This window comes from Chenopodium quinoa, unplaced genomic scaffold (assembly GCF_001683475.1).
Source record: "Chenopodium quinoa cultivar QQ74 unplaced genomic scaffold, ASM168347v1, whole genome shotgun sequence".
NCBI classification, from domain to species: domain Eukaryota; kingdom Viridiplantae; phylum Streptophyta; class Magnoliopsida; order Caryophyllales; family Amaranthaceae; genus Chenopodium; species Chenopodium quinoa.
In genome coordinates, this window is record NW_018743047.1 from 85,976 (window position 1) to 108,067 (window position 22,092).

At 36.6% G+C, this 22,092-nt stretch overlaps 3 protein-coding genes across 4 annotated transcripts; all 3 read right to left on the bottom strand.

Annotated features, from left to right (window-relative positions):
• Positions 1 to 584: 584 nt before the first annotated feature.
• Positions 585 to 20,099, bottom strand: LOC110730661 (transcription initiation factor TFIID subunit 7-like). Of its 2 annotated transcripts, XM_021910473.1 has the most exons (3): positions 1,557 to 1,922; positions 1,374 to 1,473; positions 585 to 1,291 (listed from the first exon to the last, which is right to left on the bottom strand). In XM_021910473.1, the coding sequence occupies exons 2-3, from the start codon at positions 1,452 to 1,454 to the stop codon at positions 590 to 592; spliced, it is 783 nt and encodes a 260-aa protein (XP_021766165.1). In that variant the 5' UTR covers positions 1,455 to 1,473; positions 1,557 to 1,922; the 3' UTR covers positions 585 to 589. The 2 variants fall into 2 exon arrangements, with proteins under 2 accessions (XP_021766165.1, XP_021766166.1); XM_021910474.1 differs by lacking the exons at positions 1,374 to 1,473; positions 1,557 to 1,922 and adding an exon at positions 19,911 to 20,099.
• Positions 1,535 to 17,919, bottom strand: LOC110730711. The gene is made up of 3 exons (XM_021910536.1): positions 16,730 to 17,919; positions 16,576 to 16,634; positions 1,535 to 1,761 (listed from the first exon to the last, which is right to left on the bottom strand). The coding sequence occupies exons 1-3, from the start codon at positions 17,917 to 17,919 to the stop codon at positions 1,535 to 1,537; spliced, it is 1,476 nt and encodes a 491-aa protein (XP_021766228.1).
• On the bottom strand, positions 18,153 to 18,995 carry LOC110730712. Its single transcript, XM_021910537.1, has one exon. It carries the CDS (start codon positions 18,993 to 18,995, stop codon positions 18,153 to 18,155), a length of 843 nt encoding a protein of 280 aa, XP_021766229.1.
• Positions 20,100 to 22,092: the final 1,993 nt, after the last annotated feature.

A 22,092-nucleotide genomic window follows, 5' to 3' on the forward strand; every position in this document is an offset into this window, starting at 1 on the left:
CTGAATCAACCTTTTCTGGATTACCTGTCTCATCAGATACATTTACATTACTATTATTATGCAGTGAATCAACTTGGTCTATCTGAGGCTCCTGGTGAGCTGTTGTCTGAGTCATAGAATTAGGCACCTCAGGCTGGTTAAGTACGACATTTGGTACATTGTTCATGGGTGCTTCCGTGGCTGCTCCAATGTTAGACATTTGATTTTGTGTGCTGGTAGTTGTGTGGAGCTGGGTATTTGAAATCGGGGTGGGTATACTATTACCAGGCATCTCATGACTCAACTCTTCAGCCATAGTGTAGGGAGTTTCTATCCCTGTATTACGATAGCCTAGAGGTCGAATGATTGCACCTCTTCCGTTCAAACCACCTCTACGTCTATAAGCCATCTGCACATTTCATACAGAAACAAACATACATGCATAATAACATCTCATTAAAATTATATGTAATATGCAAGAAAAGAAAACATATATGATAATAATCCAACTAGATGTCAATGGACTCAATATTAAGTTTAAATTAATAAGCATATTAGACAACAAGTTAAATTAAAATCAGATAGTTTAAATTTCTGGTTTGTCATTAGTTTAATTTTCAACATCTTCATCTTCATCATCTTCTCCATCAGTAAATTCTTCTTCCTCTTCTTCCTCCTCTTCTTCTTCTTCTTCTTCTTCTTCTTCTTCTTCTTTTTCTTCATCATATTCCTCTTCTTCTCCTTCTTGCTGATCAACCTCATCAATCTCATCTTGCTCAACTTCACAAAGTGATGGAGTATTATGAATGTCCAGCTCTTGAAATGCCAACTCATCTGATGGGGGCATCAATGATTCCTCTAGGTTTGACATTAAAGACATGTAGCCATGGATTCCTCTCTTTTTCATAGTTGGATTTGGTGCAAAATACACTTGATCCACCTGATAAGCCAACACAAATGGATCATTTTTTGGGTATTTTTTCAGGTGATTGACCTCTACAATTTTATATTTTTCATGCACTCGAGTACCTTGTCTAGGATCAATCCACTCACATTTGAACAAAACTGTTTTATAGCTCCTTTTAGCACCAATGTAAACTACTTCGATTATTTCTTGAAGAGTCCCAAAATAATCATTCCCCTCCACACTTTTCACACAAACACCAAAGTTTGTGATTGATTTATCCTTACCATAGTTGAATGTGTGAAATTGGTAGTCATTAATGTGGTACTTATCAAATTTTCGTACCCTTGTCGATGGACCGATTGTTAATGAATAAATGATGTCATCATTTGTGCCCATATCCAATACCTAAAAAATAACCACAATATGAAATTATTCATTTAAATAACCAATAAATATTATATCTTATTACATGATTTTATTGACTTACATGTTCTTTGAACCAATCTGAAAATTGTTGATCATAATTGGTCCAAATATCTTCTATATGTAAGCAACCATAAGTTCTCATCACATGCTCTTCAAACAAACTATAAAATTTCTTGGTGTATTAGTTAATAAAAGTAAGAATATAATCTAAGGCTCAGATACCTAACTAAAATTAAAGCCATACCTTTCAAAATTAGACAGCAGCTCACAATTACCAAGGACATAGCGATGGGCAACATTGTAGTCCTTTTCTGTAAGATAACCAAATTGACCTTCTGATGGACTATAACCAGTGTTACAGTTGAAAACTTCAGGTAGATCTTTACCAATAGATTCTTCATCAACATTAAGATTCAATCCTAGACTGCCCACTTTTGTGTTAACATGATCTTCAAAATAGTGGGAACAAAAGGTAAAGATCTCCTCTAATAAGTAGGTGTAGTCACCCAAATGCGTCTCCCCAAAACCAAACCCAGTGATGAGTACCTTTCACGTCGAATCATAATCGAATGAAGCAAAAGTGTGGAAAGTCTAGTGTTGCGGAAAGTTTTAATTTCTTTTCTCTTCTCTCTGTTTTTGAAAACATATTTTAAGAAAACAGCCAATCCAGTTTGGTTGATCCATGATATGGGTCCAATAACAGTGTAGTTGGATGGGGCTTGCAAAGACCTTTCCAACGATATATTATAAGCCTAATTCCGATGAATATTGAGGAAGTTATGGCCAATTTACTAAACTGGGCCCAATTTGAGCCTTATGTACGGCCCAATGATCTAGAGGAGGGCCTAATATGATTTATCATTCCTAATGCAATTAGCAATAGTTTTAGTCTTCTAGATTCTTCTAGAAGGTTCTTTTCATTCCTAATTCAATTAGCATTGATAAATTGATTTTTTGTTGCCTTTTCAGAGTTTTAATTAAAATCAAAAAGCATTTTCGAGGAAAATATACGATTTTTATCCTCCTGAACGGCAAAACTTATCTTATTTTCGAAAACGCGTCAAAAACAGGCCTGGCGCCTGACTCCAGGCATTGGCGCCTGGTGCTAGCCATTGGCGCCTGGCGCCAATTAGCTGGTGCTGCGCCAGCTCTGTTTTGTGTGCGCCAATCTCGTTTTGCGTGCGCCAAATGCTCTGTTTTGATATTTCATCTTTTTGGCTGATTTCTCTATAAATAACATATTAAAAACTCCGTTTTCATTCACCTACAATCAGTTTTCATTCGCAATCTTCAATTCTCTAATTCTCTCTTAATCATTCACCAACTCTCATCAAGATTTTCTTGATTATTCTCTCTCTCTCTCTCTTTCTAAACTAGCCTTTTCTCAAATACAAAATTCCGCATTCGCGAGATCTAGAAACACCTAGCCATATTCGAAGTTGCCTTCGCCCTAGACATGAAAGGTTTAATTTCTGAGGGTTTGGTCCCAAATCTCTCTTTCGATTATTTAATTTAATTGTTTGTTTTATTATTTTCCTTGAAGTTACTAACGTGTGTATTTTGTTATTATAAAGAGGTACGAAGCATCCAAGTAAGTGCTTTAATGGTTTTTATTAATATTATGATGTAGAAATCATGTTTATATTGTTATTATGATATTCCTAGTATCATGTCTAGGGTAATTTTAATATTAAATATGATTGTTGCGATGCTTCCTATGTTTTTCCTAATATTTATGATTGTTAGTATCATGTTAGGTAAACCTGGGCACGGGCCGGGTTGGCCCGCGTGCCGCCCGGCACGGCCCGCCGTTCGGAGCAGCCCGGCACGGCCCGAAGTCAAGCACGGCACGGCACGAACTTCGACTTCCGTGCCACGGACACGGTGGAGAATTCCCAGGCACGGCCCGGCACGAGCACGAGCAAGGCCCGCCGTGCTGGCCCGCCGTGCTGGCCCGCAGGCACGGCCCGCAAGCACGGCCCGCGGGCCAACGGCTAGTTCAACGGCTAGTTAAACGGCTAGTTTTCTCCCCAAAAATTCTATAAATACTCACCTCCATTTCATTCCCAAATCACAAAATCACAATCTCTTCTTCTTATCTCTTATATTCTCTAAATCTCTAATAATCCTTATTTTCTTAAATTCTCTAATTATTCTCTTAAATTCTCTAATTATTTTCCTAATATCGGAAAAAATTAAAAAGTTCGTAATCGTAATTAGTGGAGCGTTGAAGCACGGTTGTAAGATCTAAACTAATCTTAAATTTATTATTGTTTTATTGTTATTATTAGAATAATCTTGTTTAATTATTATTGTTGTTAATTGTTATTGTTGTTGTTATAATTGTTGTTATTAATTATTATTATTGTTACAATTGTTATTATTTATTTTTGTTGTTATTGTTATTGTTATAGTTGTTGTTATTAATTAATATTATTGATATTTTTATTGTTAAAATTGTTGTTATTAATTATTATTATTATAGTTAACCACTTTTTATTAAAAAATTAATTGTTAATTATGGCATCGAACAACCCATCATCTAGGTCTAGGGGGAAAGGCCGACTTATCCGTAGTAGTAGTTCTAGGGAACCACCAAATACAACGAGCCCCCAAATTACGAGTCAAACCAATGACCCCATTTACTTCCCCCCGGGCTATGAGCCATATAATACGTCGGGATTTCCAACACCACCACTAAACCAATTTCCACAACCACCATACCAATTTCCACCTAATTATATCGGTAATCAACAAAACTATTGTTCTAGCCAAGGTAGCCAAGAAAGTACCCGAATTCCCTCCGGTTCTACTACCCCTTCTACTGCCACTCCCACTAGTCCCCCTACTAACCAATACACACATCATGAATGGTTAACCGAAACTGAGATGCTACTTTTGAAAAACCGAAGGAGTGAGGTATGGCGTTATTTTGTCCTAAGTAAAGATGGTGAACAATGGGCAAAATGTAAAACATGTAATAGTGTATTCACGGCAGTTACCAAAAACGGGACGGGACACTTATCTAGACACATGAAAGCTTGTGCAAAACCAGCTAGTGATCCAACCCAGCCCAAAATTTCCCAATTCCATCCATACGGCTTTACATACAACTATGAGAGGGATAGGGATGAACTAGGAAAAATGATAGTACACGCTGAACAACCTTTTCTTTTCTCGGAAAGTGACGCATTCAACACCTACATTAACAAAGCACTACAACCCCAACATAAAAGAATCTCTAGGAAAACCGTTCGTTCCGCAGCAATGAAAAATTTCCTAGAGTACAAAGTCCGGTTACAAGCCGAATTGAGTAACCTTAACTGTAGAGTATCTTTAACAGCCGATTCTTGGGATAGTGGTTATAAATATCACTATTTATGTGTGACTTGCCATTGGGTAGATGATCAATGGATGTTACAAAAAAGAATAATACATTTCAAAATGCTGGAATACCCACACACCGGCATTAACATTGCTCACCATTTAATGCAAGCAATAGACGAATACAACCTTCGAGATAAAATGATGTCTATGACTTTTGATAATGCAACCTCTATGACATACACAGCTAATCTTATCAAACAAAACTTAACCGATGTACTATTAGACGGTGAAGCTCTTCATACTAGATGTGTTTGCCATGTACTTAACTTATGTGTACAGGATGGAGTTCGGGCAATTGGCCCATACTACAGCAAAATCAGAGATGCTATTATGTCTATTAATAGCTCTAACATGAGATACCAAGAATGGAAGAGTTTTCTAAAACAACAAAAGATAAGGGTAATAAAAATTAGAACCGATTGCCCAACTAGGTGGAATTCCACCTATGACATGTTAACAAAGGCAATTGAGTACAAGGGCCCGTTAACATTATTTTACAACCAAAAATTTCCACAAAATGCTTTGTATGATGATGATTGGAATAACTGTGAAAGATATATGCAATTTTTACAGTTATTATATAACATGACGTATTGTTTTTCTACTGTTTACAATCCTTGTGCTCAAAACTTTCTTTCTAATGCATGCTTACTCGCCCAACTTTTCGCTGATCATCGCGATCAAAGTGATTATGATCAGTATCTTCCAGCAATGGAAAAAAAGTGGCGATGATGTAGAAAACTAATTAAATGCATGTTTCTACTGTTAGTTGACATTTACTTTCAATGCATGTTTCTTGACGATGATGTAGAAAACTATAAGACTAATGTGAAGGATCAGTTTTTTGCTTTATATAGAGTCTATGAAGCCAAATATGGCACCGTTCCTCGCTCAGGGCCTTCCCAACCATCTAAAAACGTAAGTAAGAAGGCCAAACATTTATTTTCACAAGCTACTAACTTGATTTCAAGGTTTTCAGGTGATTCATCAATCAGGAGAACGCAAAGCGACGTCTCGGAGTTGCAGATGTACCTGAGTTACGACTTCACCAAAGGCATGGACGACGATGAGATAAACAGCCTCGACCTCCTTGCATGGTGGAAACAACAAAGCTCGAAGCATCCAACTTTGGCGGCAATGGCACGAGACATTCTTGCTATCCAAGTTTCCTCCGTCGCCTCCGAACGAGCTTTCAGCGCATCCGGAAGGGTTTTAGACGATAGAAGAACAAGTCTAAAACCCGAAACACTAGAAATGTGCGTGTGTTTCAAAGATTGGTTGGATGCGGAAAATCGCTCACAAGACCGTTCTTACGACCACAACGACAACGAAGAAGGAACCTCCGCTTCCGGTTCGGGTTCGGGTAGTTCCCAATCTATGCAACTAGCCGATGACCTTGAAGGCGAAGGCGAAGACGAAGACGAAGACGAAGACGAGCAAGAAGAAGGAGAAGAAGAATAGACAATTATTGTATATTGTACGATTTTAAAAATATCAATTTTATCATTTTCCAATTTTTGTTTAATACCATCATTGTATGATTTTTATCATTGTTATCATTGTACAATTTTCTCAACTCAAGTAATAATAATATAAAGTACGCATTATTCACATCCAAAGTCCAATTTGCCTTTTTTCCCCGTTTTGTTACAATTTGTAAATTCATATTAAAAAAAAATAAAATTATACCAATTACTAATAAATCATAAACATTAAATTTTAAAGTAATAGTATAAAGTAAATATATAAATATAAATATTGAATATACAAATTATAAAACATAAATATTCAACTTATAATTATAAAATTCATAACTTAATAACTTATAACTTATAAGTTATAAACTTATAAGTTACCTTATAAAACTTATAATTATAATTTTATAACTTATATACATTATAAACTTATTAATTAATAATGTTGTCATTAAAAAAAAAAAAAAAAAAAAAAAAAAAAAAAAAAAAAAAAAAAAAAAAAAATTGAAACTGCACCAGCCCGCGCGGGCCAGCCCGCAGCCCGGCACGTGGCCGGCACGGCACGAGCCCGCCAGGCACGAGGGCCGTGCCGTGCCGTGGGCTGGCCTGTGAAAATGGCCGGCACGGCACGGCACGAAATCCTGGGCCCGCCGGCACGACCGGCACGGCACGAACCAGCCCGCGGCCCGGCACGGCACGGTGCCCAGGATTAATGTTAGGGCTAAAGATTTGATTTTTATTGCTTAGTGACATGCTAGGGTTTGTTATTAATCTTGTTACTATCATGCCTAGGATCTTGTTATTTTTATTATGCTTTAACATGATTTATGATTATTTTTATAATTGTTTTGATTATGATTATAATTTTATAATTATTATTATGATTAACCTGATTATTATGGTTAATATGATTGTTATTATGATGATTATTTCATTGTTATAATTTCGTGATCATGATTATATTTATACTTTGATTATTATGTTGCTTGATTTTTATTATTTATTGCTTGATCACACCTTTGATGCATGTTTAAGGGAATTTGGTACTTGTAATCACGCTTAATAAGATAATTAATAATCTTGTTAGGGTTAATGTAATTATATTTCAAGTGATCGCCAATAATAGTTTATTTGTGCATTAAAATTCAACCAACATAGGTTAAACAGGATTAGGGTTAATCCTATTGATTGTATGTTAATTAAAAAGCGCACATGAATACGATCAGAATAAAGTAGAGGCCTATTATTAGGGCAGGTTCAATCTCTTTTAGGTTGGATTTGTACCTTCATCCCCGAACCCTTATTTGGTTCTAGACCTTGTGGAGTTGACGATCTCTTGGATCGTTAAGGGGTGTAACCTTCACCTCGTGAACGGTTTACAAGTTCCTAAAACTTGTTGGCGACTCTTTTGATCTATCTTCTTCCCTTTTGGACGCCACCATACTTTAGCGTATGATCACAGTGGGATTCAAGCTAGTGGGATTAAAGCTTGAAATTATTCCCTACAGTTTTTGGTAACTCCACTGGGGAGGATTTCTATTTTAATTCCTGAATTTGTTTCGGCAATAATTTAGAATGAGTGGATGAGACTCGAAACGTTCTAAGTATTTCATGTGCGTAATTTTGATTAACATTATTGTCATATGCATAAAAAAGATCTCAATGGAAAGACCATCCGTAATGAGTTAAAAACATAGGATTTTACACGTAGGAAATTTGAGAAATATCTTTCACAACTAGGACCGAAATAACACCGCGCAAAACTGGAAAATTTTATCGAGCACAGAAAGCTGCTGAGGCATGTGGGAAGTAGCGCCAATGACCAGAGCATTGGTGCCAGCATTTTAGCCATAGCGCTAGACGCCAGCATTAGCGCTAGGCGCTACAGTTAAAAGCTGGCGCCAGTCTCTGATTGCTGGCGCCAATTTCCCCCAATACCGAGCCCGAAATATGCGTTCTAATTTCGACCGGTTTTTCGTATTGTTTTCTCGATCCTACTTCCTGATTGAATTTTTTCTCACTTTTCTGAAACCCATATGTGTTCTACATATGGACATAACCCTCTGGGAATTCATGCTCCATCTACCCGATTGAACGCTCCGTGCAACAAAGGGTACATCCGAGATTGTTGAATTCACCAAACCATGGAAGCGAGTTTTTTCTAAAACTCGCGGTATCCCATCCACTCGCGCCAACCCTTCACGGTTAGGCTTCCGCGCGGTGAATCCGGAAAATTAACCATGGACCCTCTATTGACTAAACCATATCCCAAACTATAGAGAACTAGAGCCATGGTTAGGTTGCAAACTCATTGCATCATATTGTGCCTACTTGACTAATTGTGCATTATTTGTTGTGCATACTCTATGTGTTTTTCTTAACCGTTTGTTTGACTTGTAATTAAGCCTAAATAAACTAATTAATGACTAAAGTAATTTAATTAATTAATTAATTAATTAATTTGAGCTAATAAATAAATATAAAATCGAGTCATAGTTCCTTTAAGTCAACCCGGATTTTTATTCCCGTATACTGCACAAACGTCAACTTGTTTTGGTCATAGCCGGAGTTCTAGGAAGAACTACGAGTCTTACAACCTATGGATCTGTATCCCCGAGATTTATCTTTAATTTGGAGTTGGTTTTATCCAAATCAGAGTCACAGATAAAAAGTTATGACTAAAATACCACAGTCTGTCCACTTTAATGCATATACGTGAGGTCTTAACTTAGTCTTTGCTTGAGTCTAGTCACATAGTCTAACCACATGGTCATGACACGAGTCTTAACATGTCACCTACACTCACTAGTCTTAGCACACACTTTGAGTATATGTCACCATGACCACGTCTTAGGTTCATGCATGAGTCGGTCTTTTCCGTCATTTAAGTTGGGGGGTACATTCTATTCCTAATTTTTCATATCCCTCCACCTCCAGCATCTTCCTTCACATTCTATTCCAATCTTTCTTCACTTCTTCCATCCATTGCATGTTGAATAGAGTTTGAGTTAAATAATTGACAATGAATATCCCCAAATTCCTTTTCCACAGTACTTGGTCGAGGAGAGAAGGGCGATTAATCAAGGACAACCTCTTTATTCAGGTCTCGCTTTTTGATAAATCGATTCGTCAAAAGAGGAAGGCTAAAAAGATAATGGCAAGTCAAGAAGAAGTCAATGAGCTTAGGAACCAATTGGTTACCGTGACTGAGACACTGAAGCTACTCACACTCAAGATCGATGATCCCGTGAAGCAACAACAAATGAACCTCATGCAAGAGAGTCTAAGCAAGCTATCTAGTGACTATAAATTTCAAGGCATGAGTTCACAAGGGGTCTCGCTGGACAAGGAACTTCTTCCACATAAGTTCAACACCACTAACATACCTAAATTCAAGGCAACAGATAACCCTTACTTCCATCTAAGAGCTTTTGAAACTATAATGAGCATTAAGGGTATCGATAAGAAGGTTTTCCCATCTCTGTTCCCACTATCTCTCGAAACCGTTTGTCAACAATGGTTCTTTTCTCTCGAGAAAGAAAAAACCTCTTCTTGGGAGACGATAACAAACGCTTTCATAGATAGATATAAGTGCAACATCCAAGACGAAACAGGCCACAGACAACTTGAGATGTTAAAACAAAAAGAAAACGAAGGGTTCACTTCTTTCTTCAATAAATGGAGGGAGACTTCCGCTAATATGGTCAAGGCTCCTACCGAAAAAGAATCTGTGAGGATGTTTATCAAGAATCTCCGAGGGAAGTATTCAAGGCACTTAAGGTACCAACATAATTTAAATACTTTCAAGGCTGTCTATAATATAGGCATTGACATTGAAGATGACCTTTTGAAAGATAATGGTGCGAGAGGAAAAAAGAACGACCATCCTTCTTCTTCCTCTCCCATTAATGAAGTACATGCCACAAACACCTCTAAACCACGAATCCAAAGGTCAAAAAGAGTGTTCACTCCACTTGGCATGAGTTATGAAACAGCTTTCAAGAAGCTACATCACAAAGGACTAGTCATGCCCATAGGGCCCATCAAAGATCCAGTTCCAGAAGCCAGGCCACTTAAGTGGGATCCTAACAAGCACTGCAAATATCACCAAGGAAAGGGTCACGACACTGAAGAGTGTTGGAAACTCAAAGAAGCTATTCAAGATCTGATTGATAAAACTTCTGAGATTCTAGCCATCGAAGAAAGTCAAACGCCCTTCGATCCATCACTTCTTATCACACCTATAGGAGAGCCCATGATCGAGACATCTTATATGACCTCTCTCGATGAAGTGGCCATAAATGAGGAAGATGAAAGTCTTTTCTTAGATAATACCAAGGAAGACTCGTCAAGTTTAAAAGAGGACGTTCGAAAATTACAAGATGTCATTGTCATGCTCTTGAATGTGGTAGAAGGACTATCAAATCGGGTAATAGCCATCGAACAAAATTCTCGCCAAGGATTTAATGAAGAACTCAATGCTCCTAAGCCACAGGCAAAATGGACCGTTGAAGAATACACACCAATAGGAATAACTTACAATGAAACTTTTGATCAAGGTCATATTCACTCTATTGGTCCCATTCAAGACCCTCCATCTGAAAAACGTTTTCCCAATGGGAATCCAAATTCCTATTGTCGATATCATAAAGGTCGTGGTCACACCACCGAAGTATGTCTCGCCCTCAAGGATCGTGTTCAAGACTTCATTAACTCAAATCTCCTTCATGTTCCTCCGCACGACAAGAAGGCCAAGATTAGTAACAATAGTAACAGTGGCTGTAAAGGAAAAAAGAATGATTATCCTTCTTCTTCCGAAAACACCTACTCTAGTAATAGTGTCGGTACTTTCGACCTTAGTGAGATCCTAGCCATGGGTAATCGAAAGCAACTGCGAAAGGATTTCACCCCTATTGGAATTAGCTACGATGATGCTTTCGATCGACTCCATGCCAAGGGAATCATTACTCCCATTGGACCTATTCAAGATCCCCCACTTAAGAAAAGATTGCCTAGTTGGAATCCAGACGAACACTGCAAGTACCACCAAGGTAGGGGTCATGCTACTGAGAGCTGTTGGAGGCTAAAGGACGGAGGCTATCCAACATTTGATTGATAACAACAAGCTTCCCATTAACAAGATGAGCGAGTGATGATAAAGGAAACAACATAAGACAAGAGGCGAGCTTCAACGACAAGATTTCATGACCTCTTTTTCTATTTCTTTTTCATTTTTTCCTTTCCCCAATAAGTCTAGCATAGGCACCTTTTCTTTTCCTTTAGATTAATTTTGTAGTTTTTTTTTTTCTCCTTTTCCCCTTTTAATAAAATGAGCATTTATTTCCTTATATATGATCATTTCATTATATTGCATTTTTAAAAAAAATAAATAAAAAATAAAAAAAAATCCATGTCGAATTAAGCACAAGGTATACCAATGATTTAAGGCACCCCTTGTAGCCACATTATATTACCTTTCACCCTTCAATTATACATCTTTTCTTCATAAACCACTTTGAGCCTCGTCTAACGATAGACCTTTCTTTTTTTTTTCAACCTACATCTATCTAACCTTGGGATGGGATGGTGTGCAACTTATGCAATTTTTCAAAGAATAAAAAGCTTGAGTGACTTCAAAAGATTAAAATAGCAAAAAATAAGCAAAAGTAAAAAAATAAATAAAAGTGTACAAAAGGGTAAGTGTTCCAATGTCTTTGATATGAAAATATCTTTGATATGAACAGGTCTCAGATTACGTCTCTTATCGAGTGCTCGGTACCATGCCTGAGAAACATGAATGCCAAATGAGTGATAGACCGCATGATCGAGATTGCCCACACTTATAAAAATAAAATAAATGCTAAAGCATAAGCAAAAAAGAGTAAAAACTCAAGCATAAAAATACAAAGATTCAAAAGCGAGGTTGCACACCTTGGGGGCTTATCTAGGGTCTTGAGCCTTTATCCCCTTCTTATTCAAGCCTTTAGCCTAACCACGTTACAACCCTTAAAAAGACCTTTTTGAGGTATACACACTTGTGCAAGGTTCGGCTAGAGCTACGTTTGGCCTGATTCCTAACGGATACGTAGGCAACCTCACATCGAGGTGCGGCCGTAATAAAAATGCATTCATATTCACACACTTGCACCATGATCATATCAAGGGATATCCTATGCTCATCCCTATTCACTTAGAGCTAGACTTGGGGGCTTGATCCTTATATCATTAGCTGACCCAGCCTAAGAGTCACCACCATTTGACTCTTTTAACAAATAATATCTTTCCACACACTTAGCTCTTGCGGCCTAGCTTTAGTGTCACTTTCACACACTGCGCAGATACATGACCGAATATACTTCCCTTAGGAACCCTTTGTCATGAAATCTTAACATAACGCTGAAGCATGCCATGTCATATAAAAATCACTCATCAATCATAATTGTCATTGCATCACGAAGTATGAAGTGCTTAGCCTCCGTGCCTAAGTTACCTAAATACTTTCATTGAGTCAACAGTTGAGATAGCCTAGGATGGATTAATCCTTGCACCTTGAGAGATAGTATCAAACAACATTTGACTAAGCTCATTCAACATGCATCTTCAAACTTTCGATTCTTTTTCGCGTCTTTCTTTTTCGGGAGAAAGTCGGTACCCTCCACAAAAAATGACAGAAATTTTTTTCTTATTTGCATTTTTCGAGTCGCACAATCACTTTACAATGCACACACGGGTCATGAGTCACACATGTCTTTTCACTTCGAGTCGAGTCAACCTCGAGTCAGTCGATCACAGCGAGTCAAGTTTATGCCTTGAGTCGTGTCAAGTCAATGAGTCAAGCAATGTTAAACCTTAGGTCAACCCTAAGATGGTTAAAGAGATTGGCAAAGTTTTATAGTCAAAAATAAATACAGGTGCAGCAGAATAGGGAAGACCCTATCACAGCGTTCGGCGACAGAGTCAATTCTTGGCGCCAGAGATATCTCAGCAACGACAGAGCTCGAAGCCTCTTAGAAAGGTGATTTCGACCTCATACAGCAATTTCGGGCTCCTTGGTACGCCAGTTAGCCCCTATAAGCAATTTGACATGATTAAGTAGTCAGTTTGATTACAATCACAATAAGTGGTCGATCGGATGAAAGATCGTCTCACTTAGCTTAAAGCGCCTAAGAATAGGCTCATCACAGAAACACCGACATACTGGTTTTAGCGGAAGAAAAGTTTAGGCGAGCTTTAGAGATCGACAAACGTTGGTCTTCGGAAATTTTTATTCAGAATATTATCGCAACAAACGTTCAAGTACCGAAGCTCTTTTGTCCGGAGACGCGTGGACATTTATTTCAAGCTCTTTTGTTCAGAGACGCGTGAACATCTCCATCAAAGCTCTTTGCTCCAGAGACGCGTGGGCATATCATTCAAGCTCTATTGTTCAGAGACGCGTGAACATTTTCATCAAGCTCTTTTGCTCCAGAGACGCGTGGGCATATCATTTCAAAGCTCTTTTGTTCTGAGACGCGTGGACATTCCTTTCAAAAGCTCTTTTTCTCCAAAGACGCGTGGGCATATCACAGAAGCTCTATTGTTCAGAGACGCGTGGACAATCTTCATCAAGCTCTTTTGTTCAGAGACGCGTGAACATTTCCATCAAGCTCTTTTGCTCCAGAGACGCGTGGGCATATCCTTCAAAAGCTCTTTTGTTCAGAGACGCATGGACATATCATCAAAGATCTCCTATTTACAAGCTCTTTTGCTCAGAGACGCGTGGGCATCCTATTATCAAGCTCTTCGTTCAGAGACGCGTGGACACATCATTCAGAAGATCATATCCAAAAAAAAAAAAAGAAGCTCTTTGTTCAGAGGCGCGTGAACATATCAAAAAGAAGCACTTTGTTCAGAGACGAGTGAACATCGAAACAGCAAGGTGGCCTTCCCTAGATTGTGGAGAGTTGTCACAAACAACTGAGGATTTTTTCAAGAGAAGCAATCTTCGATAGTATTCCCTTGGACATGGAATATTATCAATGCGGAGGAGGATCGTTTCAGGCGGAGCAATCTTCTAATTTAGAAGCAGTTACAGGCGAAGCGGTTTTCAAGCGGGATAGCATTCTCTAGCTTGCAGGAGGTCATCAAAACAATCGGTTACTTTCAGAGACGTGTGCTCGACGGTGCAAGATACGCGTTTCTTAACTCTTTTATCTGTTTAACTAACGCTAGTTTGCAGGTATCGGCGTTACAAGGGTGGTTTAGGATCGCAGAACGTTCTAAATCATTTTCCGTCCCTATCGATACTTTGACTTTCGTTTTCGAAACTTGCGTTTCTCCAAACTCAGTCAAAGTGGGGGCTTCTGTAGACACCCAAATGTCTCTCCCCAAAACCAAACCCAGTGATGAGTACCTTTCACGTCGAATCATAATCGAATGAAGCAAAAGTGTGGAAAGTCTAGTGTTGCGGAAAGTTTTAATTTCTTTTCTCTTCTCTCTGTTTTTGAAAACATATTTTAAGAAAACAGCCAATCCAGTTTGGTTGATCCATGATATGGGTCCAATAACAGTGTAGTTGGATGGGGCTTGCAAAGACCTTTCCAACGATATATTATAAGCCTAATTCCGATGAATATTGAGGAAGTTATGGCCAATTTACTAAACTGGGCCCAATTTGAGCCTTATGTACGGCCCAATGATCTAGAGGAGGGCCTAATATGATTTATCATTCCTAATGCAATTAGCAATAGTTTTAGTCTTCTAGATTCTTCTAGAAGGTTCTTTTCATTCCTAATTCAATTAGCATTGATAAATTGATTTTTTGTTGCCTTTTCAGAGTTTTAATTAAAATCAAAAAGCATTTTCGAGGAAAATATACGATTTTTATCCTCCTGAACGGCAAAACTTATCTTATTTTCGAAAACGCGTCAAAAACAGGCCTGGCGCCTGACTCCAGGCATTGGCGCCTGGTGCTAGCCATTGGCGCCTGGCGCCAATTAGCTGGTGCTGCGCCAGCTCTGTTTTGTGTGCGCCAATCTCGTTTTGCGTGCGCCAAATGCTCTGTTTTGATATTTCATCTTTTTGGCTGATTTCTCTATAAATAACATATTAAAAACTCCGTTTTCATTCACCTACAATCAGTTTTCATTCGCAATCTTCAATTCTCTAATTCTCTCTTAATCATTCACCAACTCTCATCAAGATTTTCTTGATTATTCTCTCTCTCTCTCTCTTTCTAAACTAGCCTTTTCTCAAATACAAAATTCCGCATTCGCGAGATCTAGAAACACCTAGCCATATTCGAAGTTGCCTTCGCCCTAGACATGAAAGGTTTAATTTCTGAGGGTTTGGTCCCAAATCTCTCTTTCGATTATTTAATTTAATTGTTTGTTTTATTATTTTCCTTGAAGTTACTAACGTGTGTATTTTGTTATTATAAAGAGGTACGAAGCATCCAAGTAAGTGCTTTAATGGTTTTTATTAATATTATGATGTAGAAATCATGTTTATATTGTTATTATGATATTCCTAGTATCATGTCTAGGGTAATTTTAATATTAAATATGATTGTTGCGATGCTTCCTATGTTTTTCCTAATATTTATGATTGTTAGTATCATGTTAGGGCTAAAGATTTGATTTTTATTTCTTAGTGACATGCTAGGGTTTGTTATTAATCTTGTTAGTATCATGTCTAGGATCTTGTTATTTTTATTATGCTTTAACATGATTTATGATTATTTTTATAATTGTTTTGATTATGATTATAATTTTATAATTATTATTATGATTAACATGATTATTATGGTTAATATGATTGTTATTATGATGATTATTTCATTGTTATAATTTCGTGATCATGATTATATTTATACTTTGATTATTATGTTGCTTGATTTTTATTATTTATTGCTTGATCACACCTTTGATGCATGTTTAAGGGAATTTTGTACTTGTAATCACGCTTAATAAGATAATTAATAATCTTGTTAGGGTTAATGTGATTATATTTCAAGTGATCGCCAACAATACTTTATTTGTGCATTAAAATTCAACCAACATAGGTTAAACAGGTTTAGGGTTAATCCTATTTATTGTATGTTAATTAAAAACGCACATGAATACGATCAGAATAAAGTAGAGGCCTATTATTAGGGCAGGTTCAATCTCTTTTAGGTTGGATTTGTACCTTCATCCCCGAACCCTTATTTGGTTCTAGACCTTATGGAGTTGACGATCTCTTGGATCGTTAAGGGGTGTAACCTTCACCTCGTGAACGGTTTACAAGTTCCTAAAACTTGTTGGTGACTCTTTTGCTCTATCTTCTTCCCTTTTGGACGCCACCGTACTTTAGTTTATGATCACAGTAAGGTTCAAGCTAGTGGGGTTAAAGCTTGAAACTATTCCCTACAGTAGGCATTACATGTAGAAGCCTCAACTCGAGCTTTGTTTCCCACCTTTTTTTTAAGATGGTATAAAAACCTACAAAAACCATAACACATAGAAGCCTTGCATTCGTCAATACAATTAAAATTTGTCGGTGAGACAAGTTAAAAAAAAAAGGTTCGATAATTTACCTCTCAAAAGGATACATCCACTTATATTGAACAGGTCCTCCAACTTTTGCTTCGTATGGCAAATGGATAGGAAGATGCTTTATAGAGTTGAAGAAACTTGGAGGAAATATTTTCTCCAACTTACAAAGAATTTCAAGTATATTTTTTTCTAACTGAATCATATCTTCTATTTTTACAAAAGATGAACAAATATCCCTAAAAAATTGGCTCAACTTAGTGAGAGCATTCCACACATTAACAGGGAGCAAGTCCTTGAAAGCAATTGGAAGTAAACGTTGCATAAGGACATGACAGTCATGGCTTTTCATGCCAAAAAGTTTGTACTTTTTGGTGTCTATGCATCTACTCAGATTAGATGTATATCCATCCGGCAATTTCAACCCTTCCAACCATTCACAAAAAGCCTTTCTCTTCTCCTTAGACAGGACGTACGGAGCGGTTGGCATATTAGTCTCATCAATAGCATCATCATCAACTTCTAACTTTCTCCGTTTGCAAAATTTCTTCAAATCATTCCTAGCTTTCAAGTTATCCTTTGTCTTTTTCTTGTCATTCATCACAATATGAAACACATTATCAAACACATTTTTTTCAATGTGCATGACATCAAGATTGTGGCGAATTAAAAGTTTACTCCAATATGGGAGTTGCCAAAAAATACTTTGTTTATTCCAATTATGAGGAACTCCCAAGCCTTTAAGAAGGCTTAAGAATTGAGAATGTTCACATTCTCCTATTCTTGGAAGCTTTGAAACACGTTCCCATACTTCTTCACCACTTAATCTTGGTGGGACGGGAGAATACTCTGCTTTATTTTTACGGAAAGCACTTTTATTTCGCCGAAAAGGATGATCTTCTGGTAGGAATGGGCGATGGCAATCAAACCAGGTTTGCTTCTTTCCATTTGTGAGGGTAAAAGCCTTAGTGTGCTCCATGCAATATGGACACGCCAACTTTCCAACAGTACTCCAACCAGACAACATTCCATATGCCGGAAAGTCACTAATAGTCCAATGTAACATAGCCCTCATTTGAAAGTTTTTCTTTTTTGAGACATCGTAAGTTGAAACCCCTTCCTCCCATAGAAGCTTCAACTCATCGATAAGAGGTTGTAAGAAGATATCTAGATTCCCTTTCGGACTCTTTGGACCTGGAATGATCAAACTTAAGAATGTGAAAGCCTTTTTCATACATAACCATGGTGGTAAGTTATAAGGAGTTAACATAACCGGCCAACATGAATATTTCCTTCATGACTTTCCAAAAAGAGAAAACCCATCCGTGCAAAGCCCAAGTCGAACATTTCGTGGCTCCGCGAAAAAAGATGGAAAACACTTATCAAAGTGTTTCCATGCTTCACCGTCACAAGGATGAGACATGACACCTTCCACACGAGGATTTTCCGCATGCGATCTCATTTGCTCTATGTAGACTTTGTTGCATATAATCTTTGCAACCTCGGAGCAATGGGAAGGTAGAACAACACTTTTCTAGGACTTTTTTTGCTTTTTGATCTTGAAGTCTTGTAGCGGTTTACTTTACAAGTCAGACATTTTTCAAGATCACTATTCTCCTTCAAAAATAACATACACCCATTAGGACATACATCTATCTTATGGTGAGGTAGCTCTAGCCAAGCAATTAATTTTCGAGTTCTATAAAAGGTCTCAGTCATGTTATTAACTTCTGGACAAATATCCTTGATCAACGAAGCAACACAATCGATGGCTTTGTGCGGCATGTTGTACTCGCATTTCAAGTTAGTTATCCTTGCAGCAACGGATAACATAGACAATTTACAGCCATCATATAAAGGTTTCTCAACAGCTTTGAGCACGATAATGAACTTTTTGAACTCGGGAATTGGTTCTTCAACATCATATGATCCTTCTAATGAATACTCCAACTGGTAATTAGGTCCAAATGCATCTGTAACCATGCTCTTATATGGGTTTGATACTTCTTCGGTTGAAGCGTAACCACTATGTGGAATGTTAATGTCAAAATCATCTTCTCCGTGAAAAGTCCATGTGTGGTAATTAGGACGGAACCCATTTTGATAGAGATGGAATTTTACTTCATCGGGATTCATATAAGGAACATTACGACATTTTGCACATGGAAACTTCAATAGTCCATCAATCATGACATTGTCTTGCTTACAAGCAAATTCATTAAACTCGTCGACTTTTTTTACATAGGTAGAACTGAAAAATTTCCCATTAACCCTTTCATACATCCATTCACGATCTACTATTGTCCTCATCATCCTCCCTTCGATCACTATAATTGTTTTCTTAGCATTCTTAAATACAATTCTACGTTAATAATCACTATATATATACATATATTTATAAGAAAGAAAAAAAGCAATAATAAAAAAAACAAATAATGCATACATATTTTACAAATACGTACTATTTATCTTCATTTAATAGTTCTTAATTACTTAAAAAGAAATTTTTATAACATTTAACCCAAACAAACGTCAATTTACCCTTTACTTATTAAATTAGAAACGAAAATATATGTCTAATAGTGTTCTCATTATGAACAATTCACTAAATTTTTAATACTAGTGCTCACCCCATAAAATTAAATCATTTATAATTTCACTTTGATACTGTAGAGAACTCCAATAATGTTCATACTCTCATTTTGAAGAATTCACTAAATTTGTGGACTTAAGGATAACTATCAATCTATCATACATATTATTATCAAACTAAAGAAGAAATACTCATCAGTGCAAGTTTTCTCAAATGGGTGTAAATGGTAGCCATAAATCTAATCAACCCCACAAACTAATTCTATCCCAAAAACACACCAACACCCAAGAAAATTCACCGCCAAAACACAAACAAACAAAAATCCATTAAAACAAAAGAGAAAAGAAATTCACCTTAGCTTGTAAAAGAAAGAACAGTTTTATGACGTTTATCACTAGGTACTCTATTCTTTCAATTTAAATTTTCTAGATCCATTACAAAGACTTTATAATTCAAACATAAAAATTAAAAGGGGGAAATTAAGCTCAGTAAGAAATCAATAACAAAAAAAAATCAACAAAAATATATGTAACACTTGTAAAACAAGAATTACAGTTGTAATTTCTAATTCCCAATCATAGAAAACCCTAGAACAAATTTACATGTACACTTTAAACGAGCTTTAAACTTACCTTCAAGCAGAGATGTCTTCAACCACAAACCATAGCCGAGAACTTCACCGTCGTCGTCGTCGTCACTGACCACAAACCACAACAAAGATGGAAAATTTTGGAGTGAAGAGTTTTTGGGGTGAGTTTTTAGGTTTACAAAGAAAAGAAGGTGAGGCGAAAATTTTAAGGCAGGGTTATTAAAAAGTTCAGCGCCAATGTTTCTAAAAATTGTTGACTTTTCTTTTTAAGAAACCCAACTTTTGTAAATAAAAAAAGGAAATTTAATTTAAGCGACACATTGTATAAATCTGTCGCTGCTTTAGCGACGGAAAATTTGAATTCGTCGCTAGACTTTTCTTCGGATATTAATTTTCCATCGATGACTTGATTTAGCGAAGGATTTTTATTTTCTGTAGCTATATTAGAAACGGAAATAATTCTGTTGCTGAATTTCCGTAGCTAAAATGACTTATTTTTGTAGTGTTAGATGATTTAAAGTAAACTTACTTATAACAAAGTAAGGTTAGGTCACATAAATCATTTGCACATCTAAAGTAACAATTGGATGGACTCTTATTCTTATATGATTATGAATCACTTGAGAATTAGAAGTCATGCTTGATTAGGTAGAATGACCAAGTTGCCTTTTAGTTGATAGGGTAAAAGAGCTAATGACCTTTTGGAACACAAACATATGATGTGTGTGAACCAATAAGTTTAAGAATTAGCAAAGAGATTTAACTATTTCATTGCTTTTACTAATGATTTAAGTAACTATAGAGATAATTACTTAATGAGGTAAAGCTTAGAATCATTGGAATGTTCAAAATTCCAAAATGAAATGTAAAATCAGTTTGAGATAAATAATTAACATTACAATATGATTGTTGTGATAAATATTTAACTCAAAATCAACGATCGTCAAAAAGGGAATTGTTGAATTAGTTCACAATCCAGAAACATTACAATTAAAATGTATGGTTATGAAGAAGGAATCAACCTTTGCTTGTCATGGTTCGATCCTAGCTTAGCTTTAATGATTTACAAATATCGTTTTGAGAATATGCATTACAACAACAATTGCGAATATACTAAACAGGAAACTTAACCAAAGCGGTAGAAAAGATGTCATAAGAGTTATGACTTGGAAATGTACGAAAGTTATCTTTTCCAAACAGGATTAAAGGTTATGAAATCAATGTAAAGCGTTTAAAACGATGACCCTAAATCAACATAGTTCTTCATGGGTTATCCCATGGAAACTAAGAGGTATTATTCCAACAATCGCGTAGAAAACAAAGTGTTTGTTGCTCGCCATAATGTCTTTATAGAAAGAAATCTCTTCCTATTAAGCCAAGTGGGATTAAAATTAGATCTCGATGATATTTGAGACGAGAAACAAATGGATGTGGTTAACACTACATCAAAGACGAGGGCGTATGAAATCGGCAAATTTGATAAATCATATGTCGAAGCAAGCTAATTCAACTAGCGAGGCTTCTATCGTCCCACTTGAATGAAAGGCTTCAAAGAGTTGAAGAGAATAATTCTATCGTTGTTCATACCTATTGTAGGTCACTTGGGATCAAAACAAACAGTTTGTAGAAATTCTGAGAAAATGTGGATTTTAAAATTTTCCTATTGAAATCCATGCCCTACAAGCAAGCTTTCGATAAGTGCCGACTCAGGAAATGGCTTAAAGCCAAGAAATCCAGTATGGACTCCATGTCTGTAAAGATGTGCTAGTCCATGATAGTCTTACAAATAGGGTCAAACCTATTACAAGCATAAGCCTATTCAGATTCTTCTAGTGATTGCTGATTTCCATTACGAAGTTTAGCAATGGAGATCAAAATCACCTTCATGAAATGTTCTTGATGGAGGATACATATATGATACAACCTAAGAATTTTGAAATCCAAAAATTCCTAGAAAGTTTTTGCAAACTTCAGAAATTCATGTAATGGATTGAAGTAAGCATAAAGGAGTTGGAACATTCTTTTGATTAGGCAATAAAACAGTTTTATTTCCTCAAAGAACGATAAGGTATCTTGTAAAGACAAGAAGTTTAGTGGGAGCAATTGGTCTTCTTGGTCTTGTATGTAGCTGACATACAATTCATGTGAAATGACATATCAATGCCTGAATAAGTCAAGATGTGGTTAAAGATTTGTTTCTATATGATAAACTTAAGAGATGTTAA

Coding starts and splice junctions, on each gene's coding strand:
- LOC110730711 (XM_021910536.1), bottom strand. CDS start 17,919: ATGAAAAAGGCTTTCACATTCTTAAGTTTGATCATTCCAGGTCCAAAG. Junction 16,635..16,729: donor TGGATGTATCCTTTTGAGAG/GTAAATTATCGA, acceptor TGGTTTTTGTAG/GTTTTTATACCATCTTAAAA. Junction 1,762..16,575: donor TCGAGTTGAGGCTTCTACAT/GTAATGCCTACT, acceptor ACTATTTTGAAG/ATCATGTTAACACAAAAGTG.
- LOC110730712 (XM_021910537.1), bottom strand. CDS start 18,995: ATGAGGACAATAGTAGATCGTGAATGGATGTATGAAAGGGTTAATGGG.
- LOC110730661 (XM_021910473.1), bottom strand. CDS start 1,454: ATGAGAACTTATGGTTGCTTACATATAGAAGATATTTGGACCAATTAT. Junction 1,292..1,373: donor CAGATTGGTTCAAAGAACAT/GTAAGTCAATAA, acceptor GTTATTTTTTAG/GTATTGGATATGGGCACAAA.